The sequence below is a fragment of the Opisthocomus hoazin genome, chromosome 2 (genome assembly GCF_030867145.1).
Source record: "Opisthocomus hoazin isolate bOpiHoa1 chromosome 2, bOpiHoa1.hap1, whole genome shotgun sequence".
Taxonomy (NCBI): domain Eukaryota; kingdom Metazoa; phylum Chordata; class Aves; order Opisthocomiformes; family Opisthocomidae; genus Opisthocomus; species Opisthocomus hoazin.
The window spans coordinates 105,301,507-105,327,981 of record NC_134415.1 but is presented as its reverse complement, the minus strand read 5'-3'; the positions used below and the strand labels follow the sequence as shown (position 1 = coordinate 105,327,981).

The window sequence follows — 26,475 nt, the reverse complement described above, 5'->3', positions numbered from 1 at the left end:
CCCTTTCCAAAGATTATAAGCGCGTAAGCTGTCAGCAGTCAACTTGATGTCTTCCGTGTCCAGGAAGTTAACCTTCAGAGCAAGTAATTGTTCTTTTTTCTTGTACATTAGAATATTTGGGGTATAAGTGTTTTCAGACCTACTGCCTGAATGGTGTAAGAGTCCGGCTGAGTTATCAGGATGAAGATCCACTATAGTTTTTATACCAAAGCAAGCGCGGTTGCTGCATCTGTGCAGCTTCCCTTTGCATCACTTTTGGCTGTTGTCAGAAGGCCTTTGGGTCATGTTGCACAATGATTTTGTATTCTGCTATCTCTAGGTCCTAGAGACGTGACTAGCTAAGCATTGCAGTCTTAGATTCCTTGAACTGGAAAAAATAACTATATGCGTGGTTTATAATGTAATTTAACCTAATACCAGTTACCAGTGAAAAGACAGATGATGAGACTTCTAAAATTCACAAAAAAACCCCCTCATCTGACCTTTTACTGTATTGGAGAAGCTACTCATATGCTCTTTCTTAATGCTTAGAGTTGGAAACAGTTTGTGTATGTGTATTTTAAACACAAGTTCCATGGTATGGGCTCCTTCTGAAACGACTAGTTAGTTGTCTGGATGATCACTTTTTATGAAAGTTATGCAAAACCATTCTTATTGGAAAAATTCAAACTTGCACAAATCACTTTCTGCAAGAAAGTTTTGGTTCAAAAAGGCCTTGGCTTGGAACGTGTGTTAGTTCCAGGACAAAAATTCAGCTCAAGAGTGGTGGAAATGGGGAAGAGCTCACCCACTGCTTCAGCCACTCTTTTAAGATTTGGGTAATATGTTTGTAATAGTTGTGGTAGTGGTTGAGCTCATGTACTAGGGTCATCCAGACTCAACTGTTCTTGCCTGGTTAAGACCAGGAGGTTAATCGGTTCAGGTAACTGCTGTAAACGGGAAGCTACTGACTTGCCATGGGTTTGCCTCTGCCATTTTTCCTTGTGTCAGCAGTCTTTTGCTGTTTTTCCTCTGTGTTTTTTAAAGGACTTAGCTTTTGTCCTGGTGCAGAACAGGAAAGCTTGAAAGCTTGAAAATATTAATGGAATGAAATAATTGTTTTCCTCTCAGACCTCGTATGCAATTCTTTAGTTTTGGATTATGATGGGAGACAAATTAGTAAAGTGGGATCAGTTACAGATTACACAGAAGTTGTTTATAAGCCTGTTGGGAGGTCAGAAGGTGTTACAAGAGGAAAAGACAAAAACATAAACAGCAGTGCAGCACTTTTGGCAAATAAAAAAGGTCATTCTGTTTCCTGGTCCGAGTGGTCATCCACATCATAAACAGCTGAAAATGGTGTAACGTGTTGATTATCCCTAAACCTTCACTTCCCTTGACAACTCCTCTTACACATTTGTATAAAAAAATCTGCATCGGATTAAAACTTTTTAGTCTCTTGTTTTTCACACCATACAGTAATTAAGACCTTTGCTGTCTTTTCAAGTGTCTTTTTCATTCTATCTGAAGTGGGCAGAATACGATTAAAATTCTTTAATATTATTAAATTAATTACTAATTTAATAAATTCATTAAATTTTAACTAATTTTTTTTAACCTAGTCAGTTACCAGGATGGGTATTTCTGTTCAGTGTTTTACACCTCCATGTTCAGTGTAAAGCATTTAATATTTTACAGTCTAGGAAATTTGCAATTGTACTTTTGTTTCAGGGATAGAATATTTTGGTAGGTTTTAGTTTTGTAGAAATGTGCATTGCTCTGAGTTCTCATATCATGTAAATTCCCTAAAGATTTATGGCTTTGAAAATGCAGTGTTAAAGTTTATGACAGAAATTTTCATTCTGTAATGTGGCATGCACTTGTGTCTGCTTTTAGAAAATGCTCTGTATATTACATTTGATAGTAAAGTTAAAACCAAAGGTAAAAGTTTGAGACAAGTAATATTAAGAGATTCAAGGAATCTGACCCTTCCTGAGATGTCTAACAAAGGCTACTGTAATCTATTACTTCAGAGATGCAGTAGCTTCAATCTCCTTTAGCATTTAAAATTGTGATTGTAGATATCGATGCTATTTAAATACCATTCTGCTTCATGTGTAATAAAACACTTTATTGCATCTTATGTCACTGATTTTCTTGTAAAACAGATGTATTGAATATAGACTAGACTATTCCAAAGGAAAACCAGCCTCTTCTTTTTTTTTTTTCCCCAAGAGAAGCAGACTGCAGATACCGTCATTTGTCTAGATGATATCTGCAAAAATTGTGGGGTTTATGTATTGTATTTTATAGATCCTACCCAAACAAACTGCTTATTTCCTTTAGTTGAGAGCTTTGTAAGGATAAAGATCACAAAGTCTGGCTTGGGCTAGATGAAGTTCTGGCACTTCAAAGACTAGTCACTGGTGAACTTAATTTCTAAATCTTTGCTATCGAAACTTGGAAAAAAATGCTTTCTTTGTCAGAGTTTTACCAATTGCTTTTCCCCATGTGCCCTCATTTTTCTCTGCTTTTGTACATTTTCTGTTAGGTTTTTTTCCCAAGTATTTCTGATTTAGTAAAGTAGAGTTACTTCCTTTTTTGTAAGGAAATGTCTACAATATGAAGTTATAATATAAAAAACATTAGAAAATTATTTAGTGTTTGTCTAAGAAATGTATTAAGCATTTTTGTTTATATTCAAATGTCCCTTAGCCTCCTTGGTCTGCTGTGTCTGAAAAGTTGGAAACAAATGTTCATCACTGAGACCCACTCCTCAGAATGCTCACTGCAGTTTTTGGTTCTTTCTCCTCACAATCCACCTGGGACTTTTCTCCCTTTAAGATTTTATTGATTGCTTCAACTGAATTATACTAACTGAAGCTTTATAATTTTATTTACTTCAGTAGATGGAGCATCTCTGTCAGGCATCCAGTGTTTTTATCCACTGAATGCCATTTTTAGCTCAAGGTCTCTTCTATAGGGGTATGGTGTATTGCTTTAACTTAAAATTGACATGGAAGTTCATTTCAGCTAAACACACAGGAGAAAAAAATATCCATAGAGGAATTTAAACTGATCTAGTGAAACCACTGCAAATTCTCACCTTTTATTTAAATCACAGCAGTATTTTCCAGGAAAGTTCTCAGTATTACCTAGTCTCAGTTGTGCTGATTTAATTGCTAATGTAATTGTTACACTAATGCCCTTAAAACTCTGCGTAACAAAGAACTAGAACCCATACTCAAGTCCAGTACTAGTAGATTGTTTACATGAGTACACACCCATGAGTGTACTCATGTACTCCTCTTCCATGCCCCTGATTTTACCTCCTTTTGCCACCCGAAGGGACCTCAGCATATAAAGGAACTAAGAGGAGACAAGAGATTGCTAATCATGCAGAGCAACTGTGTTGGAGTTAGAGATTTTATAAAGAAACTACAGTACTATATTGCTTTAATTGCATTAATTATGTGGAAATGAAGAGTGAAATTCTGGCATGCTAAAGTGAACAAAAAATGCTCATTCATTTCAATTGAGCCAAGATTTCACCTGAAGGACTTTCTTCTTCCTGTGAGATACTCAGATCTATAAGTGTTGAAATGCTCATTAAAAAACATGGTCGGTAATAAACTTCATTATTAACTAGCCTTTAAAATAGTGTATTTACCAGATCAAGTAACTTTTTAACACACAGAATGCCTAGGTAGCACTTTTTAGCCATCCTACCTTCTTTTCTTGTGAAATGTTTGGAACTGTTAAGGTGTAGATTCCACTTGTTGTCAGTCCAGATTTGAAAGCTTCAGCACAGTCTTTGAAGCTGATTTGCTCCTCTTTAGCGATGAAGGTGTTCTTAGCTGCTAAAAATACAATAAAAATTGAAGGCATTAAGAGGAGATGAATAAAAATTACTAAGAAGCAATTAATGATGTAATCAGCTTAAAGCTTTGCAGTTGCAAAAAATATGCCTGGTCCTGAAAGAAATGACTGATCAAGGTATTAATTACGTGTGTTGTCACTGTATATTTATTACTTAGAGAAGATATTCTGATACAAGCGTGGCTGCTTGACAGGTTGAAAAGTGATGACACTTATTAGTATGCTGAATAAGAAAAGCTAGGATATGCATCTCATTCAGCTGAACAGCTTCTGCTTCCATTCATTGCCTTTGCTGGACTCTTACAGGCATTACAACCTCTGCATGCATTAACTCCCAGTACAAACATATCTAACTAGCAACTGATTACATTAATAATGACCTCTGGGGAGTACTCTAAAATTGTGAAATCTAACATAAGAGTTCTGAAACCTTTTATAATACAGCTGACTGGAGTAACTACTCTTACAAAGTTTTATCTAATTTTTTTTGCCCCTGTGCTGAGCAGGAACAACATGGTATGTACCAAGCTGAAGCTTGGTAGCTCAGCCCAACTGAATAAGGAAACATCCCTTCTGGAATTCATTTGTGTAAAAACTACATTTTAGTATGCCTAAGCCTTCTTGTTTTACAGAACAATCTAAGGCTCATCTTTTGGTTCAGCTCTTTATTAACTATGGAGGTTGGAATTTCCTGGCATTTCGCCTGCTGACTGATATTTCATATTTGACCCTTTTGGGGTTGGTCCTGTGTATTTTCCCTTTTAATTTAATCTAACAAGCACAGCCATTTAGTACAAAGTTTTAGGTGCCATATAAATATATGTTTATATTATAGTTGCCTATTATGTTCTTTTTAGCTTGCTTGTTATTTACCTGTTTACATGCTTTGCCTCAAATATAAAAATAACACGTTCAGTGTTTTAATTGCTTTTCCACACTCTGTTGTTTGTATACTCTCTTAGAAGCTTTCCCTGCTAATTTTGTCTTTTTGGCAAACATTCATTATTTTTTCCACTCCGGGTTTAACAGTGTTGTAGCCAACATGACTTTGACTTGTTTACTTATTTGTGCACTAGCATAGCAGATAACATCAGCAGCAACATGTACAGCCACGGTAATGGTATTTAAGGGGATAGTGTCAGTCATTAAGACAAAAAACTTGGGATTTACTTTGTTTAGAAAAATCTACAACATCATATTATTTAGGACACTACTGAAAGCAAGAACTTCTGAACAGCACTTTCCTTTTTTGGGATCCAACTTACAGTAACGTAGCATAGTCTATCTATATTGTCTTTTAAGTTTCAATGACAGCTATTTTTAAATTTTCCTAGTATTCAATTTTAAATCCTTTTTTTAGAGGTTCTATATGCTTGTGTATTTCCAGCCCTGAGAACTTTACAGGCAAACATGCCAGATTCTTTACTCTTTTATATAGAACCACTATTATCTTCTTAATTTGTCAAAGTTCCATGTCAGATATGAAATTCAACATAAGGAATTTGTTCATTTGTTTAAATCCTGCCTAGCCATAACTTTCAGTTTATGGTTTGTGCGGTTTTTTTATGGAGCATGTGAATCTGCATAAATTTGGAAGCTATGCTCGGTGGCTATGATTTGTTGCAGGGCTGTCAGGCATTTAGGGGTGAGATTATTGCCTATAAAATTTGCTAGGCTGAGGGATTTTTAGGAGGAACAGGGAAGCTTCAGTGAAAGACCAGAGGATTTGGGGGAGTACCTGCTGCCCTGGGCTGCTGCTTTGTGTGATGTGGGGCATACATAGGTGCTAAAAACTGGGCCAGTGCTGATTCCTTTGCCTTTAATAGCCACTGTAATTTGTCCTTTCTTTGATCAACTCTGTGTGCATAGAGCAATGAGAGGTGGCAGAAGTAGATACTTGGTCAAGGGGAGTGTGTACTGCCAGATGAATGAATGCCATGTGAGATAAATGGTACTTGGCGTCACTGTATTTTGTTGAACCACTGGAGAAGTGGGCAGGCAAACCAATATAAACCACAGAAGATGAGCAAAATGTTGAAAAGAAACTACATAAATGTTGCGGTTGTTCCCACCCTCCACCGCTAAAAAGTAGGTTAGTTAACTCTGATGCAGAATTTAAGGGAAAAAAAAACCAAAACAAAAACAACAAACTTTTTGAGAAGCAGAAGTGTGAGGAAACTGGTTGTATGACTTTATAGGTAATAATGTACACAAATTAGGGAATGTCACTCAGATGATATAAGCATGTCTGCTTTTACTTACAGTTTGGTGTAGATATCATAGTAAGCAAGTTATGAACAGTCTCCATCAGATCATGTTGCTGTTTTTGCAGAACTGAGTTGTTTACTGTAGCTGTAACTAACTGCTTTTCTAGTTCTTCTATAATAGAATTCTGTCTGGCTACTAGGACTTGAAGCTGATCTTTTTCATCTTTTATTGACTTCAGCTGAAGTGTGTGCTTGTCTTCCATCTCAAGAACTCTTTTTTCTAGAAAGCTAAATGAAAGATTACAATTAGGCTCTCAAAAAACAACTGTGAGCTGATGTAGAGAGAATCAGAAGTGTCTTTGTACGTACTCAACTTCATTCTCTCATGCCATGCATGCAGTAGAAAGCTGAAGGAAAGCTGAGTTTAGTTTGATGCTTTAATTTATAACTAATTAGTACATTAACAAACAACATTATCAAGTATAGTCTGTATCACAGGCTTTTAAAGGGTAACAATTGGGTGTCTGATAATTCAACATTATGAAAGATACAGTTTGGTCCTGAGAAAAGGATGGTAGTGCTAGAGGTACAGAGAGTATAAAATGGATGCAGACAAAAGTAATCAGTACTTATGACTATGAAGTGTCTTGAATATCATTCTCCTACAGATTAGGCATAATAGTGAAAGATTTCATGTTTTTACCCTATTAAAAGATAAAACTTATTTAAAGATGAACCTATGAGCTTTTCAAATGTCCAGTAATTATAATAAATATGTACTTAAATAAATGTTACAATGTTAAGACAGGGAATGTGCAAATAGTTACTTGAAGATGTGTTACCCATCTCCAGTTCTGGAGCTGGTGTGAGTAAGTGACTGGCTGGAAAATGATTTCATTGGTAATTGTGCTGACGCAGACTCTGAGAAAGCTGATGTTAAAAGGTGCATGGCTGGAAGCGAGAAGTTCACCTAAAATCTATTACTGTTCCTGAAAAAGATCCTGAACCTTATAATAATGCGTCAAGCAGATTAGCTCAATGTACAGATCATCTTTTGTTAGGTGAGAAATAATGCTTTGTGTTTACGTCAGTTTTACAAGGGTAGTCTAAAGTCTGCTGAGTTCAACAAAAAAAAAGAGACATTTTAAAATTCAGTATTTGTTTTCCATTTGATAAGGATGCTTGTTTTTATTAAGCTGGTCAATAAAACCTTAAGGAAGCATATATAAATGTAGTAGTGAACAAAAATGTCAAAACATGTCTCCTAGGTTTTTTAAGCTAATTCATTTAAAATAAAAGCACTTTGCACATATGGTTCTCATTGAAAAACATGACTTTGAAGGAGAAAACTTACTGTTATTGCTGCTTTTAGATTTCTCTGTAAACTATTTATTGCCAAAAGTAAAATAAGAGCCTGGTGATACGAAAATTAAACTAGCTGAAAAAATGTATGAGCCTTTAGGCAATAGCAAAGTACAGAAATGGGCAGGAGTCATAGTTGGTTATCGGTCTGAATTTCAAAACATTGACTAGTAAGGAACATTGAATATGAGTAGTATTTGACTCCTCTCACTAGGTTAGAAAAAAAGAATGTTGCAATGACATGGCTGTGTATTAGGATAGCTGTGTACTACATGGAAATAAAGTTTTAGAGATGTGGTTGCACTGGCTGAGTTTGAGGCAGGCTATGTAATCCATAACTTCATCTGGTTAGGTCTAAAGAAGAATATGAATTGGGTACAACTGAAGTACTGAGAAGTATTTCAGTTTTAACCTGAAGTTTCTCATATAAAGGAGAACTTTAGATCGTGAGGAAAGATATATAACGGAACACAAGAAGAATAAGCCTGAGTATTGCTCTAGGCCTTAAATAACATATGACCTTTGTAATGAGCACAGCTGGGTGTGCGGAGCTTCTGTGCAAGGCCTTGTTTTCCTCCTTGAGTACTTCTGTTTCTAAAACCATTAGAAGGGCACTTCAGGGAACAGTGTTTTATTGGGCTGATATGCAAACTTACCTGTTTTTTTCTTGTAATTTAGTTATCTCGTTGGTCTGATCTGAAATCTGTCTTTCTAGTTTGTTTGTTGAAAGCGAGTGTTCCAAAAGCTGAAGTTCAAGTCTGGTTGTCTGGTTTAATACCTAAATAAAATTTATAAAAATATTTGAAAATCAAGGTAAATCTTTTAAACAAATTGTAATTTCTTTCTGTTGTGAAATCCTGCAAATCTCCACTTAAGCCTATAATTAACAAAATATTTTTCAACACTTAATTTGGGCACAAACGCTCATAGAATTACAATGAAGAAGAATACACACAGTTGCACTAATTTTGTTGTTACACTACTTTATATCATTGGGAATAATTCAGTAGTGTGCTACGTTTCTGATCAGTGGCTGAAAGTTACTGTGGACTTCACTTTTGCTGTCTTACCTTCCTCTCTGTTGTGATATTCTTATTTCATTACCAGAACTATTATGGTTGTTGTTCAGAGAGAAATTTAAGTTGAAGTGTTTTCTCAATCTGGTGTAGAAAGAAAGTACTTTGCGTATCTCTCGCTCGTTGAAATCTTGGCCCAGTTCTGAAATCACTAGCTAGTTCCCTCTTAGCTATTTTCCTTAATTCCAAATTATATTTTAAAGTGTTTATCATGTGAACCACACTTTTATTGATTCATTCCTTGCATTTTAATGTTACATTTTTGGTATGTATTGTTTACTATCTAAATTTATTTGCATCTTTAAATGAAGAAATGCAGACATTAGGAAACATGCAAGATACTCTTTGGTTTGTATCAGATTGCATTACTTTGAGGCATGTTTTCTAGAAATATTTTCTCATTGTTTTAGAACAGCTTTTTTTAATTCAGCAGAATTTGGCTTTCCTTGGCAGGAAGAATTGATTACTCATGTCCTTCATGTTAAACAGTCATTCAGGACATGATTTCACACTTAAGTGTAATTGAAAACTATTGCCAAAAGTAAGTGTCCTTGAGAGAGCAATTGTTTGGTTAATTTCCTTATGTTGTTAATTAAGCCCTTAACCCAGTCACCAGTAATTTCAAGCAGAGAAGGAAAGTTACAGTGATGATTTTCTTCCTCTAAGCAGAAAATAATTGAGTAATTTCCATAAAGACATTACCGTGAATGAATAAATACATTCTTTGAACATGTGCAAAATACTGGGCTCCTGAATAATGGGGTCAGAAAGCTGAATTTAGTACACTTGTGAACTATGAACTGTCAGTTAATCAAAGAGTTCACAAAGGCACAAAGTATCTGTGAAAACATGCATTAAAAAGACTCATTTTTCTTGATAAGAAGTTTTAAAAATACAAAGAAAGTTTATATGTAAAAAAGCAACTAGCCTGGTAAATGGAACAAAGGCAGTTTGAAGGAACTCTCTTTTAGCTAAGATCTGGTGGCGAGAGGTGAATAATCAACAAAGATATACAATGAGGGTTGTATAAAAGCATACTAGTACCCAACTGATGCTTGGCTATAGTACATGGTTTTAAGTACGTTATCTTTAAAGATGAATGTAACAATTGTCTTGCTGGCCATACTGCAGATCCTGCTGTAATGGAAGTCTTTCAAGTGACAACACTGGGCTTGAGATGGAACTATGTATTACCAAATATTAATGTTTCCTTGAGGTGGGCAGAGCTATTGATGATAATGACTGACTTCTAATTGTTGAACCAAATAGTGTAACATTAAACTCTGTTAAATTCGTTGTTGTAGGTGTTTGGGAAGCAGAAGCATTTTGAGGTTGAAATCCATTACTTACTTGTGCTTCAACATCTGTTAATTTGCGGGTCTGTTCAGCTGTTTGATTTAGTAAGTTTGTGCCTATTTCAATCATTACTGCAGTCTGGTTCTGCACTGCAGTTTGCTGGATCTCTACCATTTCTTTCTTCATACTGTCTTGGATGTAATTCTCAAGCTACATGGGAAAGGAAAGAAAGAAGATAGTTGCATTCTTTAGATGTTGGAAGAGGGGGTAGTACAGTAAGGCTGCTGGCTGCCTTGCTGAACAGATTTGTTCCTTGTCCTTGTCTGTTACGCGTTTATGTGAAGTTTCCCGATGTTAAGCTCTGTGAGAGGAAGGGCAAATGTGACAAGGAATGTGTGGCCACCCATTTCGAAAGGCAGGAGCAGAGATTTGCAGGAGGTAGGCAGAAGGCGCGGCAGGGAGAATGCTCGCGGGCACTTGGAAGCTTTTCTGCCTTAGTGCTCCCAGCATTGTAACCATCAGAGAAGCTTCACCAGCTCTGGCAGCGGTGGGAATTTTTTAGAAGACAAAAGCTTAGGAGTTTAGTCATCTTCCTGTATCTAGACAAGTATTTTCAAAAGCATTTTTCATCACATGACACTTATGTGCACAGTTTTATCAGAGATTTTCAAATAAAGACATGAAACAGTAGAAAAACCTATAAATACTTTTAATGCTTAATATTTAGGAATGCAAAAAACTGTTTTAAATTCTTGATTCTGAAGTAATTTCTGTGTCTAAACTAATAAGGCTTTTTTTGGTTGTCATTTTATAACAGAGTACACTTTTCAAGGAAAGCAAGGAGAAAATTCAAGTAACCTTTCATGAAATCTTTCTTTCCATATGTCTGGATTATCCAAAAGTAGTCTGTTTTTTCTCCATGCTCCTTTAATATAATTTTCTCCATAACTTTGCAAATGTTTTATATTTCTTTCATGCGTCGTTGCTTATGTTTAAACTCTTAAAAATCCAAGAATCCAGTTTCTTTTTTTCATTAACTGGGCAAATTTCTAGAATCAGACTTCTACTTCACTCCAACATTGTTCTAGCAAGAGAACCATAATCATTTTTAAGCTTCATGCTGTACCTACAAAGAGGATACTAGCTAATAACGAATAGGCAGTGTCATTAAGCATAACTTATAAAACATGACCAATTCCTAATCTAAGGACAATGGTAGAACAGGTTGATATTTTGATTTTTTAGAAATATTATTTTGATAATGCTATCTTCATATGAATAATGGCTTGTAGTGTGGAGGAGCTTTGAACATTATTTTATGGCTACTTTCCCTAACAGTAATGAAAAAGCTGCTTATGATTTAATATTCCATCAAACCACTGTTCAGATTTAGCCATTCTGCTTCTGACCAGCTAAAGATCAACTCGCAGATCTATCAGCTTGGAATGTTTCCCCCTTAAATATTACTTGAGCACGGACTGTTTTGGGGTTTTTTTCTTCTGACTTCACGGGTTTTTAAAACTGGCAAATGAAGAAAACAGGGTGTATTAGGAAGTTAAAACCTCTAAAACTGGAAGTATATTCTTAAAGTAAGCATTATTTCTTTCTGCCCACTGTGGCCAAACTTTCAAAGCAGTGTTTGTGTGTTCACTCCATGCTGCCCATGCAGCTGGTGAACTGCAATGCACAAAAGAGATTTCAGATCTGGCACAAGTTTTGACCCAGATCTACTGTACTGCTGCAGAAGTGTACTTTGCAGGTGTACCACAAGGATATAAAACTAGCCTTTAGACAGCCTGTAGATGCTCTTTGCATAATAGCCTTTTTGAATAGTAAAAGTAAGCATACAATCAACTGGGTTTTGGCATGATTACTGCACACGGGATCTTAAATCACCATCACACTATGGCAATCAGAGTTGTTCCCTATTCACAGGATTGGTTCTTAGCTGTTACCTTTTGCTCCTGGATACTCCTCATTTTCAAAAGCTTCCCCACCCAGAGACAAATCTAATTTGACCAAATATTTTGGATTTTTTGTAAAACTTTGGTGACGTCTTTTAGGTTAGGTGCTTCTTTTTTTCTGAACTAAGATCAGTGGGTTTTAATTGTGTAGTAATGGTAAGACATCTTTGGTCCTTGGTGATTAGGCTATCAGGTGTCAGAGTGTAGTGATAATTTGATTTAAAAAGCAGTGCATGATGGTATTTAGTGCACCATAGTCCAAGGAGATGTGCAAAATTCTGAAGGCTTTTATATAGATAAAAGTAAGTAATTTTTCACTAAAGTTAGATGCTGCTCCATGGAGACCGAGAACAACAATCAGTATGTGTCCCTCTGAAAAGGCTAGACATCTGGGGTTTAAACAATTTATATGAGTCCAAATTAACTTTAGCAACTGAAGCTCAAGAACTGGACATCATTATAGACAACTTGGAAAAGACCTTTGCTCAAATGCACTTCTGTTAAAAGAAAATTCAGAGAGATCTCCAGAATGCATTTTATTTGCCTACCACAGTCAAGTATTGTATTATATTGTATTATATTGATAAAGATTAAGGATATGGCCTCGCCTGGCAGATGGGAATGCACAGACGCAGTTAGAAGGGATGTTGGGGAAAAAAGAAAAGAACATACAGAGAAAAAAAGGAGTGAGATATCTCAGGTATCAGAGAGTTATCTGAGAAAGCATTGAAAATACTGCGTCTTCTTTAATTTAGAAAAAAGGCCCACAAAAAACAAGAAAGAAGGCAATAAATAGATGAACAAAGAAAGACCGATCAAGACCTTTGATTCTTTCATGAAATACTTGTGGATATTAAACCTCATTCTTCAAGGTTGGTTTTTTGTTCACTAGGGAGAGATGAGAATGAGCAAAGTCATCTCTGCAAACAGGATTACAGAACTGCATGACTTCTTTGAAAATGTTATCACTGAGTTATTCCAAAACACACTACTAGAAAATGAGTTAACTCTGGGCTTAAAGGTAAGGTAAACATTTTACGGTAGGCTTAGGCAATTGCTCAGTTAAAACACACAGATGTAAGGTTGCTCTGATTACAGTACGCAAAACCTGTGATTACAATTTAAGACATCTGGTGGTTCTGGTTGCCAGACTTTTATACCCCCATCACTGTGCTTGCAACCTTAGAAAGCAGTTTTGTTTGGACACACAGATCTGTATTTTCATAATTTATCTTATTACAATATCTGTAAGTAGAAGACTATCTCCAAGTATCTAACCTCTTTCAAATAATATCTCACTCGTGATGTATTCTAAATCACTGTAGTATTCTCTTGACTCCAGCTTAACAGTTTGTCTTCACGTCTGTTTTTCAACTTTAAAATATTAAATAAGTAACTTAGGGAATATGGTATTTGTGCTTACTTGAAAGCGTGAAATTTAAATATCAAAAGGGATTTATTTTAAGATTTAAAGCCAGTTTCATGATCTGGGTCAATTACTCTACTTTAGAGCAACATGAAGCATCAACATGGTATTGACCTATTAAGTAGCTTTGGAGCTTCTTGTGGGTTTTTTTCCCTAAAAACCCTACAAAGCATGATTACATAAACCCCTCCTGTTCTTTCATATTCAGGAATACCCTCCCACTTTTGTGCATTCTCTGCATGTACACATCATAAAAGCTCTTTTCCTGACCAGAGCCAAGATACGCATTCATCCCTCCTTGCTTATATCCCCCTCTCTCTTCATCATACAATGCAAAACTGTACAAAGTAGGACTTCTTACAACTACATTTCCTCATTTTTTTTAGTGGTGGGTGCTTACTTTAATCTTTCTTCAAAGACGAATAAAAGAATTACTTTCTTCCAAAATGCCGACGGTCTCCCCCTGACCTTAGCAAGAGCAGAACATGTTCCCATTGCCCACTCCCGGGAAGCGAGGCCCTTGGGTTTCCCTGAGAGGGAGGTGGAGGACGTTTTTCAATGCAGGCTGCAGTTAAGGCAGCCAAGGCTGAGCTTGATCGACAACACTGAGGATTAGCAGCCATTTTGCAAGACTGCAGTTCTTTGTGGCACGCTTCTTTGTGTGCTATTCACCAGCTCCTGCCAAGGAGCCTCCTTCCTTTATAAGCAGCAGCACACTCAGAGATTTTGAAGGGGAGAGAACAGCTTGGGTCATTTACCAGAGGGAAGGGCACAGGAATTAGACGCTTCAGTCACCATCCATGGGTCCGGAAGCTTGGCAGTTTGGTTTGAACAGCATGTCCAATATTTTGCTCAAATTTGGAAAGTGCAGCAGAGATTATCTGCCAGGTTTCTCCTTTGCCACATGGCTAGTTATGGGAAGATAATTCTTAATCTCTTTTCATTCAATTAATAGCTGGAGTATAAGACTTAAGTGCTAACCTTCATTACATGATGGTTATTTTGGACAAAGTAATTTTCAAAACCTCATAGCTGACTATTAGTGACACATCTCTTTTGAGAGAGTAAGTCAATCAATGAATCCCATCTTAAGACAACTGCAGAGAGGCCAAGATTTATTAATACCTTCAGATCTGAAAGCAGGAATACTCAGTTGGTAGCATTTCAGTGATTCTTCGTGGGATTTTTTCATGAAACATGCTATTTTTTGTGTAAGACCTTGGCTGGCATGTATTCTTGAAGAAAGAAAATATAAAAATGTAAGCACAGATGGGAAAAAGCATGTCTCTTAAAGTATGCTTAAATTGGAAAAACAGCTGGGAAAATCGAAAAAAATAATTTCACAGTTAAGGTTTGTAATATAGTTATGGTGATGTTCTTTTAGAGAGACAAAATTCTCTAAGGTCATCATTTTGGAGTTGTCATGTTTTATTACCTCAAATCATGTAAAATCATAAAATTTGACAAAAATACTTTAGCTGAGCTGCCAAAAGAATGAGGACAGATCAATCATATTGGAGCACATTCCAAAACACTGCTTTCATAGCCAAGATTGCCTTTTTTTTAAGCAAGCTTTAAATTGGCAAGAAAGAAAAGACAACATGTAGAGTATGCGTTAAAAGCAATTTTTGTTTTCCAACCATTGGCAGAGATGGTACTGATCCTTTATGAAGGGCTGCCAATTCTTATTTAAAGGAATAGGCTTCCTGATTGCTATTGTAGAGTTTGTGTCCACAGAACAATTTTCCAAAGAATCAATAACTTATTTGTGCATTTTGTAGACACTTTAACTTACCATTTTTTTTCATTTAAAGTAATAAACGAGGTCTTGCTTTTGTTCTTTGTTGCCAAATGGTTAGTATATACTAATCAAACAGTCATGTTCCTGGCAGCATTTATACCAATATGAATACATACATCCTTTCTTTGCCAAATGCTACCCCATATCTGAAGATAATCTTTATTCTTACAATAAAACATCCATTCTGAAACTGTACCTGCTAGGAGAAATAGCAAAGAGGTCAAAGTTTATCTGCAGTCATATCTGTCCAGCCCTGTATATAGATCAGCAAGTTTCTTGCTTGAAAAATGTCATTAGCTCCAAAAACTTCAGCAACTGCTATGTGGGATACTCTGTATGAAGCTCAGCTGCATTTGGGTTGTTCGTTCCATCTAACAGCTGATCACAGGCCTAATGGAGAGGTCATATGCCTCCATGCCCCAGCCACGTGCGCCTGCTCCCTTCCTTGCACTGGCTCTCACACTTGTTGCTGGACTTCTGACTAAGCCTGGAGGCACTAACCTAGAAGAAAACAAGAGGCTATTTCCTCTCAAGTTTGTGGATTGTGGATTTCTCCTAGATGTCAAAACAGCTACAGTGATAACTGTGGCTGTTCATAGTGTAGAAAAGTTATTTTAAGAAGTAACGTGATTTAAAATAACATGCTAGAGTTTTAAATACAGATTTTTCCTAGTATTCTCCTAAGGATATCAGTGCATATGAGCGTCATTATCTTCCCCAGATTGCAGTGACAACTGATTGCTCTCCTGCCACTAATTTGAAGTTTAAGATCCTTCGTATTCTTGGCAGCGGCACCTGGTAAATATGGAATAATTTACCTAAAACTAGCTTTCCTCATATTTTCAAGGGAGAAAACCAAAGAATATGCATAAGGTTTCCATGAGAAACAGCTATTTCTATTCAGACCTTGATTGTCCTTAGTAATTCATTTACAAAATAATTCAAAATAACTTGCAGTAGTGTTGAACAGGTTGTATTGCAACACGTTTTGCATGCTTAGTCATCTAATGTAGTTACAGAGAAAATTGAAGGGATAATGACATGTCTGTAGTGGTTTTCCCCTAATTTTTGTTTTGAATTTACGAAAGTGGAGTAGATCCAGCAGAAAACCTAGCAACAGAAAATACAACATTAACAGCTTGGTGTTTCTTAAATGTGCACTGAAGCTACAGTGTTCGACATTATTAAGCTGTCAAAACCTTTCTGAGTTACTGTTCTTGCATCCCTACTAAAAATGTCCTGGGCTTTATTCCAAACTTATCTTTGTGAATTTAAACCAAAGGAACTTCATCAGCCCTTCCAGTACCTGTGGTCGTCATCCTGACTAGTTTATACACAAAAGCGAGCAAGATGGAAAATGAACTTAAGCATCCATAATCAATTTTGCTTAGTTCTAGTGACAGAGCAAAATAAGAAAAATGCTGATGACTCTCATCGGTTCTTTTTGTGAATACTTTTTCAGAGTACAGATGAGACCTTCCTACTTCTCATACTCTAGATGTCTTGAGTTACCTTTAATGCAGTAATGCTTGGTCTTAGTTGCCTTGCCCTTGTTTCAGAGTGGCAGTGTTCCTTGGATTGTGGCCCCATCTGGTTTCTTCAGGAGTCATCTGAAGTAGAATTCACCCCATAATTTGAAACATTTTTTTCGAACTGTGCCAATGTGCAACTGTGTCATTGTAGAAGGTCATCCATGTATGCCATGGAATCCTTAAATTTGTAATCCTTATATTTGTTACATTTTTGTATATAACAACAGAAAATACAGTTTTTTCAAAGACTATTTTAACAGACTTCCCTTTGAATTAAAATGCTGAATATGTAAACTGTTTATTGGTAGTGTAATTGAAATCTGCACACTAGGAGGGGTTTCTTGGGATAAGACTATCTTTTTGTATCGTACTGAACATGGACAACAGTGAAATGTAATGTAGTCTTCATAGAAAGAAGAAAACATTGTCACAGTTTCATCAGAGCAGTCCATATAGGCAATATGAAGTATTTTACCTACATATATATGCCACACATGCTGCTTAATATGAATGTATGTAATGAATGGAGCACCATATTGCCAGGCTCGCCATGTGTGCTTGTATTTGTGTTGTCACATCACTGCAACGTATTGGTGTTATGAAGACAAAATAATGTAAAAATTCCAATTTTGCAGACAGATTTGTTCTCTTTAAAATAGCTTTTCTTACTTGTTTTCACAGTCTATCAGCGTTGCTACTGCTCAAAGCTAGAATAAAAATGGAAGAATCACTATCCCTTCCAAGATCCATTTATCTTGACAGACCGAAAGAAACACATTTTTACGGGCACTGAATCAATCCCCATCAATCAGACCTTATGCTATTTTAAATCAGCTTTTAATAAAAAAAAAAAAGTATTTCTCTATGTTTTCTGAAAGTCAGTTATCAATTTTAGGAGCTTGTAACTTCTGGAAAAAATTAGTACACCACAGAGGAAAAAAGCAATCCTGTCTGGAAAAGAGACATTTAAAATTGCCTTTTTTTCGTCTTTCTTTTTTTTTTTTTTCCTTTTCCTGGGGCAGGAAATCCCAATGGACTATGTGTTATTTCTCAAGGGAGGGAAAAAAATCTTTTGGGAATGTATATGGGAATGCTTGAGATGTCTCTACGCTATTAGCTTCTTACATGCCCCATCGAACATGTCTGCCTGTCCAGACCTCCCGCTAGGATTTTTCTCTTATCTCGCTTTCCTGTCAGCAAACAAAAGGTGAAAGTAACAACATAAATGAATACTAGCTGAGTGTGAGCTGTGATTTATTGGAAAATATTCAAGCTAAAATTGTGTAATAAAATACTAAAGGTTTAAATACTAACTCTTAAAATAGTAAATACAGACTTTAAAGTAAATTATATGCAGGAGATGGTTCAGTTAATGACACTTGTGCACTAAATGAAAGCCTACCAACTTATTCTCATGTCTGATTACATTTCCTTTAGAGGAAGCTGTTTGTTATGCTTTTATAACATGCTTTTTTTTTACACTTCCTAGTAGAAGGAAAAAATTTGCCCATTCCTTGGCAATAACCTACTTGAATAAAACCCAAATATTTCATTAATATAACATGAAACGAAATGCATGAAATGCCTTCATTGTCTGCACAAGTATTTATGAAGAATGACTTTCACTCTGGGTTCTTGACTGGAAGTATCTGGTTCCTAATACTAAAAGGTATTACAGCATGATCATACTTTCTGCTGTATGTTTTGAACTAGCTACAAAAGTGACAGTGAAAATGACGACCTAGAAAAATCAAAAGAGTGCACAGGCAAAGGAAAGAGACTTTGAGAGCTGAAACTATCCCAAAGGCTGTCTTAGACTTGAGCGCCCACAATGCCAGACACTGAGCTTGCTTTGTATGTGTCATACCACGCTACCACTTCCCCAACTGCGCATGCGTTTTCACCTGGTTTGTCACTTGGAGGATGACATAGGTTCTTCATACTGTATATGATGCGTACACTTTATATGGTGCACAGATGTGCACTTTTTTAAGAGATGTAGATAAAAATTGCAAATGAAAAATATTCTTGGGATTTCAAAAAACAATTGTTATTAGAAACTAAATAGTAGCCTTGACAAATCTTTTAATAGTCTGGGCTTCTATTTAGGTAAGGTAATAATTTAAAAGCAAAATTTAACAACAGTATCTTCAGAATAAATGCAATTATATGGTGATTAACCATTCTCAATAAAAGTTAAGGATATTCATCAAGGCAGTAATCTAAGATTCTGAATCACCATTTTTTTTTCACCACAGCTAAGTGGTATTTCTCTTAGAAATCAGGGAAGGAATTCATAAAGTTCCCATTAGTCTAAAAATAAAGAATAAATAAATAAATAGTCTGAGTCATGAATGGCATTTTGCCGAAGTTCAGTAGCACTGAAGCCAGGAAGACAAGAAGCCAATGATGCTTCTGCCATTCACTGAAGTGGACATAAATATTCCTCATTATGTGCAAAAAGCCACCAACATTCAAAATTAGGATTTCTTATTTATGAACAGTATAAGAAATACTGCTAATTGATACTTGATTTTTAAATACTAGGTTATGGCATTGGGCTATAATTTCAAAAATTGAATATTCAAACTTTTTGGAGACAAGCCCACATGTATTCAGTCGTATTTTGTACTTGCATGCTACCATCAGTGAATCAGGACTTTACCAGACTGGTATAAAGATGAGAATCTGCCCTAAAAAGCCCACATTTGAATAAATACGTGCTAAGATCCCAGATCTCAAGTAATCCTTTCCTATTTGCATGGTTTTTTCCATCACAATGAGCAACAGGCAGCTGAAATAAAAACTGATGGTCGGGGTACTTAAGACATTTTTTGTGAAGGACATTGGCTATGTAGCCTTATGAACTTTACAAAATTTTTAGTGAATTCGTGTCTAGCACAGATTTTTCTTAATATAAAACCATTTATCTTTTTTCTCTCAACTTAAAATATCAAGTTAATTTTGCTATGAATTCCTCTTTCAACAGGACAGCCTATTTTACAGAATAGCTCATGATGTGCTGGAGCAAATTCCTCTTTTCAAAATACGTTATTGGGGAAGTGAAAAAGAGCTAGGCATTCACAGCTCATTCTCAGCATTGCTTTCTAGGGAAGCAGTCATCTTGCATTCCACTTCCAACCAGAAGGAAGAATGATTCGGAGTTCAAGGATCAAACTAGTTAGGAAGCTGTGGAACACAATTAGTCCCTTTTGTAAGCTATAAAACTGGGTGTCTCCTGCTTCAAAACTGTGTTCACAGAGCATCTTTCAGCATGAAAAATCATCAGAAATTTTTTTTTTTATGTCACAGATAAAGGAAACAAAGCATTTTGAGTAGTTCTTAAACTTTGCAACATGCTGGCTTCTAAATATAGTTTATGGAGCTTTTATAAGATTTTTTTTTTCTTGACGAAGAAGCCTCAGTGATGATGCTACCAAGAGAGAACCAGTCATTTGAGCTGAAGACCTGCCCATTTTTGAATGCTCAAGCCTCTGAGACAATGCACGTGTCAGCTGCTGATTTAAGTTTTGAAGGAATGAATTTCTCTACTAAGAACTCACGCACTGATTTTCCTGTACATTTGCAAAAAGAAAAAAAAAAGGGGGGGGTCATTTCCTTCCTTAAGTGCTGTGGTGCTTTTTTCAAGACATGCTGCATCTCTGTCTCCACTGTTTCCATTGCTAATGTGCTAGACGAACAGGGCAGATGGTGTGTCTGAAAAGCTGCTATATTTTCATCACCAGTCTGAAAATTCCTGGCTTGCCAGACCTGTCACAGAACTTCCCTGAGGTTTCAAAAACACTGGGCAGGGGAAACAGGACCCCAAAACCAAAATGGACTTGACTGTGACTACAGAAAGCACTATGTGCTGCCTTAAGTAAGGGAAGCTCAGGTGGTCACCTCTGCTTAGTTAAAAAACTGAGCATCTTGATACGTTCTTTTCTAATGCCACTTACTTATTTCCCTTTGCTGTTCCATTAGCACAGTTAAGAGCCTTTAAAGCAAAAGCTTCTGAGGAATTCTATGCTTGAAAGATAAAACAGGAAGCTACTGTATTAAGAGTGAACAAACACAAATATTTGGACATAAGATCAGCACATACAGGCAGCATATTGCAGAAACAAAATGCAGTGTGTGATGCAGAAAAAAAAAATATTTTAGATTATGTAATCCTGATAAAAAACAACTTTTTTTTGCATCAGTAGCTAGGATTATCCATCTAAAAGCAGGCAGTTTAGTTTGCTGGAACAGAACCAAGAAGAAAAGTCTTTCCATCCATTGCTTCCCAAAGTTCTTCTTTGTCCCTGGTGCCCCCCTGAGCACTCAGGCAGGGATGGAAAGTGATGGAAAGTCACCTCTCGAGCTGAGCTCCAGTCACTGCTCCTGAGAGCCTGAAGCCAGGCAGCTGCCAGTTGGTGCCCTTCTACAAAGACCAGAAACTGGAGCAAGATCCTCTCAAAACAAACGAAGCTATTGGCATTAACTATCACAGAAGAGGAGGAAATTTCAGCAAAAATGGCTGAGAACCAAAGCCAGGCACTATAGGATGGGTATTTTATGGGAGGAAACTGTCCCTGTCTGTCAAGATCTGATGTGATGGGCCAGTGAAGAGGGAGGCTTTTAAATGCACTTTAAAGAGACTCCCTGGGATACAAGACTCTGCTCTCAAGATGAGTAACCACATCTAGCATCGAAGAAAGTACAGTGTCATTGATACCGCATGCAGCTACCCAGAAAAAGAAGCTATCTGACTTAATACTCAGGAGAGCATGCATGTAGATGAGGGTTACAAAGAAATTTAACAATGAGAACAAAAGAATCCAGAACTGAGAATCCTGAATGACAAGGGACGTAGAGAAAAGAGAGTTCAGACTGGACAGCCAGGAAGCTGAATGGTCTTAACACAGGCAAAGAAGGGGAGGGGAAAAAAAAAAAAAGGAACTGAATCTGTGTGAGCAGAATTTTAAAAATGGATGTGTCAGGGATAGGAATTCTTAAAGGCAATGAGCTGCAAAAGGGGGCTGGAAAACTGATCTTAAAGCTGGCCGAGGGAAGAACTGTCTGGTTGGCTTGAGGGTTAAAAAACATTGTGAAATTGGAAGGAAATTCACTGAGGAGAATAGTGAGTGCGAAGGACTTGACTGGATGAGACTCTTGGGAAATGTTATTCCACATGGACTTGAGAGGGACAAGAAAAGGAAAATGTGTATTTCCTTGTGATTAAAATTATCGCTTTGTTTTCTATTCCAATAGCATCCTTACTCATTAGAGGCAGTCCACATGAAGCAAGCCTTAAAGCATATGTCTTGGTTTACTGTTTTATTCCACTACCAACTTCAAATAGTTTAAAAAACAAAAGTTTCATCTTTTGAGTTAAGTGAGGTTTTTAGATACATCAGATGAAATCTCAGTTTCACTAAAAAGTCAGTGGGAATTTTTCTGCTTGCCTAGAGCGGAGTGGAGCTAGGTTTTTGTATGCTGTCCTCAGAGCCTTTTTAAAATAATAAAGTTTACCATAACAAAGAAGCTGAACTCAGGACATGGTTAAGTTTTCTCTAGATGAAAGTCAAATAAACTTACACGACAGGGGAAAAAGATAGGGTATTACTAACTATATTTAAACTTTCTTCTGTAGCTGGTGAACTGTAGTCATCAGAATCCTTGCTTGTACATGGCAAGATTTCAGCAGGGTCAGACTGTTCTTATTTGTTGCAGTTTATACTCTTTCTAAGGGTTAGGTTATTAGTCTTGGGGTTCACCTTCTAGTTATTTGAATTTTGTTTCATCACGTCAGAGTAGTTTTCAGAAAACATTCCCAGTATGGCTCCAGTAGCAATTACAACAGGGTTTTTTAATTTACTGTTATTTTATACGCAATCATTATATCTGACAGAAAAATCTGGCATCAGAATGGAAGTTTGACATAAGCAAAAAACACAGGGATAGTTAATATGGTCAAAGTTCAGACCTCACGCAAGGAAGTTTGGTTTATTTAACTCAATTCCTTAGAAGCAGAAAAATACAAGATTTTGTCTGGTTTTACTCATTCACTTAAGCTGTCTTTTGCCTACTTTATCCATATTTTTAAAGTTGTATTTAAAAAACGGAAGTCGGTGTTCCCTTTGAACAGCTGAATTACCCTGTTTATAGAAAATCTTTCTGAAAAGCATAGCAAAAACATGGAAACTTAATTGTTTCATTAAGTCTTCACCAGGGAATTTTCTTGAATATTGAACATCTGAATGGACAGGATATCTGTTAATGCAATAGGAAAGTATGGCAGGCGTGTTTTCCATTGCTACATATATTTCAGTCTTGATGTGCAGCTTTTTTGATGTTTGAATGTTGACTTTCTGCACAGCTGAGATCGTCAGTTGACAGCTAATGCCATGGAAAAAGGAGGCGACTGCTTCTTGACCGACTGGCACACTCTCCTTAAAGGGCTGGTTTATATTTCACTTCGGAACTGGGCTGGTTTATATTTCACTTTGGAACTGTGGGTTTGAACCTTGCGCGTAGTTACACCTTGCAAAAAGAAAACTGTTGTACAGAATGTTATGTTGTAGTTCAAAGGAAAGGATCTAAAGGAAGTGTGCAGTGTCTTAGTATGATCTCTGCAAGTTTTTTCAAGGAAAATAAAATTATTTTGGGGGGCCAGCTATCACAATTAAACCTCTCGGCCTCCTCATATACGTCAGTGTAAGACTATAAATCACGTCGTACGATGACAGGCAGGCCTCCGCTACACTGATGTCCTGTCCTATGTAGGGGAGCTGCTGGTGGGGTAAGGGCTATGGCTATTGCCCAGGAAATGTCCTTTCCACTGAGCTGGGTGTCTCCCTATTCCCACACCCTGACAGAATGGAACAAAAGAGGCTTTTTCCTTCCAGGATCACCCACGTCAGGTGCAGGCCTGACCCAAAAAGCAAGCATAGCGATGAAGCTGATATCGTGAGTACATGAGGTGAATGACTCTTAATGCTTGCAGCGTGAGAATGAACAGGTCTGAAAAGCTGTTGTTTGGACAGGGCTTAACACACTGCTCAGCCATTTTTATACTAGAGATCTGAAGAAGATCCTACCGTTTTTAAATCGGTACAATTTTTCTTTCTCCAAAGATGAGAACTTCTAGCTTTTCTCCCTGTCAAAAAGTTCTAAGTGGAGTGATAATTACAGATCAAACATTTGCCGAGTGTGTTTTGTTTTGACAAACACTACACTCAAAGACCATACTAAAACATTGCTTCTGAAGTAGCTCAAATGATGACATTTGTGTGATTGATTATGCTGTACCACACTAGAATGCTCTAATGTGCTAGTTTTGACTTTATACTGAATTACTCTGGTCCTCGTGTATGCTTTAGCACAGCTTTTGAAATGCACATAGCTATTTTCAATTTCTTTATAACTACAGTATTAAATGGTACTACAGAGTCTAAAACATTGAATGCCTCTTACAGAATTACAGTTGTTAACATTGCTGTAATGTATCAAGCTAGGCTTCTTTTCCCCCCTTCTGGAAACTTCAGTAATAAGATGTCGTAGCTAGCTATTGAATAAAATAGTCTGTTAAGCTCTCAGCTGTGTTACCACAACACCCTGATTTTAATCCCTGACCAAAATCAGTGATAGAAAGTTGGTATATGTTGTCCCCAGAGGGTAAAGGAACCCTATACAGTTTCCTTTTTTTTAAGCTCAGTCACGATGCTTGAGACCCGAATACAAACACAAAACTGAAAAGATAATTTTTTTCTTACAGCGTTAAAGGGAGTTTGAGCAAAGTTAGGACACTATATGCCACTTGGGTTTACCAGGAATCTCTAGAGACAGCTGAGTTGGAAAGAAAGTTGCTGTCATCTAAGAATTCTGAAGTATTCGCTCATCTAGAGAGGGAAATGTTTCACTCCTTACAGCTTCTGTGAATAATGTAACTCTGTGAAGAATACGATTTCCATCCATACTTTTACTAACAGAGGGAGAAGTCAATGAAGAGAAGGCTGCATATTCTATCAGCCTTCTCTTTTTAGCAGTAAGACCTTGTAATGACCTTAGTAGGCTCCTGGAAGATCATTAGATAAACTGATAAAGCTTCGTATAGGCAGTATAAAGACAGGAGCAAAGTTCCTATAGCTTCCCTCTCTTTGTCCAGACTAAGCCATAATGTGCTGGAAGTTGGAATGAAAACAGACAGCTATCTCCTAGTCATACAAATTGCAGGATACATTTGCTGAGCTTTGTAAACAACATTTAATTTTAGGGTTAACCTGTTCCACGAACAGATAAAAACTAATAGGATTTTCAGTAAGTATTTGGAATGTAGTAAGCATTAAAAAAAATAGGCACTTAAGGAGTAGTAATGTATTTTCCTAGGCAGCCTGAAAACTGACACAGTGAGTGTTTGCAGAACTATTTAGGTGTGGGATTTTTCTTTATACAAAACACTGATCTGGATTTTGTAACTTTAAGAATTCTTTAACATTTCCTATGAGCTTACTTACTTGGAATAGACATCAGGTTCACCAAACAGTATTTCATTTATTCTCATTAGAGAATACATACAATTCTTTTTTCCTCTGCCCCATTTCCTAGAGATATGTCTGTTAAAGGAAATGAAATTAAATGATCACAGGATTTCCAGTTGTAAAGCACTTTTTCACTTTTTTTTTTTGTGTGTGTGAGGTTATTTGGCATTTTTTGTTCCACTGTGGAATGTGCCATATCTGTAAGGCATTTGAGTATTAAATTACTATGCCACACCTTTTTTTCTCCCCCAGATGCTCAGCCCTATGACATTATTTGATGTCCCTAGTATGTTTCTCACCTGTAATTTGTATTTGGTTAGTCCGAGAAATTCAAGAATAAAATGGCAGATAAAATTATCTGGTCTTATTTCTGAAACTTCTTACTCAGTGCCACAAAAACTCTCCTTTTCTTGAATGTTATATTGATATTTATGGTCCACTGACAAATTATTTTCTCGGTGGTTTAGCTGTTACTATCAGAGAGAGATTTCCTACGGTGCATTTGGACTGCCAACATGTCTTCTATGTGTGACATCCTTGTTTCATATACCAGTACATACATGGAATATATTTTATTCAAGAGTCATCTTCTCCCCTCTTCCCTTCTGCTGTCCGTACAGGTATCCTTAAGGCTTCTATCAGTATCTTACAGCTAACTAGATGCCAGAACCCTTTTTCTCTGAGGTATAACTTGCATCTACTGTTCCAGGAAGAAATTTTTTACAATACCAGTGGTGAGGCACTGTAAGAGGTTGCCCGGAGAAGCTGTGACTGCCCCCTCCCTGGCAGTGTTCAAGGCCAGGCTGGATGGGGCTTTGAGCAACCTGCTCTGGTGGAAGGTGTCCCTGCCCATGGCAAGGGGGTTGGAACGAGGTGATCTTTGAACGTCACTTCCAACTCAAACCATTCTGTGATCCTATGATTCTGTCAGTGTGGGAATGGGAAGACACCAAACTCTTTGGAAAGGCCATCAGTGTCGGTTTGACTTTTGCACCTAAGCTGTTTTAACAAGTGGGAAGCATAATGTTTATCTATATATTCATATCATATTTGTAGCCTAGTCCACATTTCTACTTTCTACCTATTGTCCCTCGATTCTGAGGCTTACAAACTTCAGCACCAAAGTAGTACGCCAGGATGAGGGCCAGGCAGCATGCTAGCTTTTGCAATGTCTTCAGCAATGCTGATAGATCTGCCTCTTCAAGGAGGATTTATTTTTGAGTTTTCCATTCCTCTATTCCTCTCTCTTCCACACTGAACAGACAGACTGAACTTACTCTAGGGAGCTAATTAAGACAGACTGAGTCATCTGACAAAACTCTGGGTTTGCTAAGCTCCAGAGAAGAATCCAACTGCGGCACCTCTCTGTTGCAGACCCTAATCTAAGGTCTGAGATTATGTCTTCTAAGTCAGTTGGCAGCATTTTAC

General features: G+C 36.9%; 2 protein-coding genes across 7 annotated transcripts in view; one reads left to right on the top strand and one right to left on the bottom strand.

Moving 5' to 3' along the window:
* MCPH1 (microcephalin 1) overlaps positions 1–26,475 on the top strand; it is a 132,730-nt gene that overhangs the window by 66,564 nt on the left and 39,691 nt on the right. The window lies entirely within an intron of this gene.
* ANGPT2 (angiopoietin 2) overlaps positions 1–26,475 on the bottom strand; it is a 46,210-nt gene that overhangs the window by 14,055 nt on the left and 5,680 nt on the right. Inside the window, exons 2-5 of one of the 4 annotated variants that reach the window (XM_009939718.2) lie at positions 9,854–10,009; positions 8,084–8,205; positions 6,121–6,353; positions 3,709–3,836 (exon numbers count right to left, since the gene is read on the bottom strand). In XM_009939718.2, the coding sequence (XP_009938020.2) occupies positions 3,709–3,836; positions 6,121–6,353; positions 8,084–8,205; positions 9,854–10,009 (639 nt within the window). Of the gene's footprint in view, positions 1–3,708; positions 3,840–6,120; positions 6,354–8,083; positions 8,206–9,853; positions 10,010–26,475 lie in introns of all 4 variants that reach the window. The other 3 variants (XM_075414709.1, XM_075414712.1, XM_075414711.1) reach the window with 3 other exon arrangements.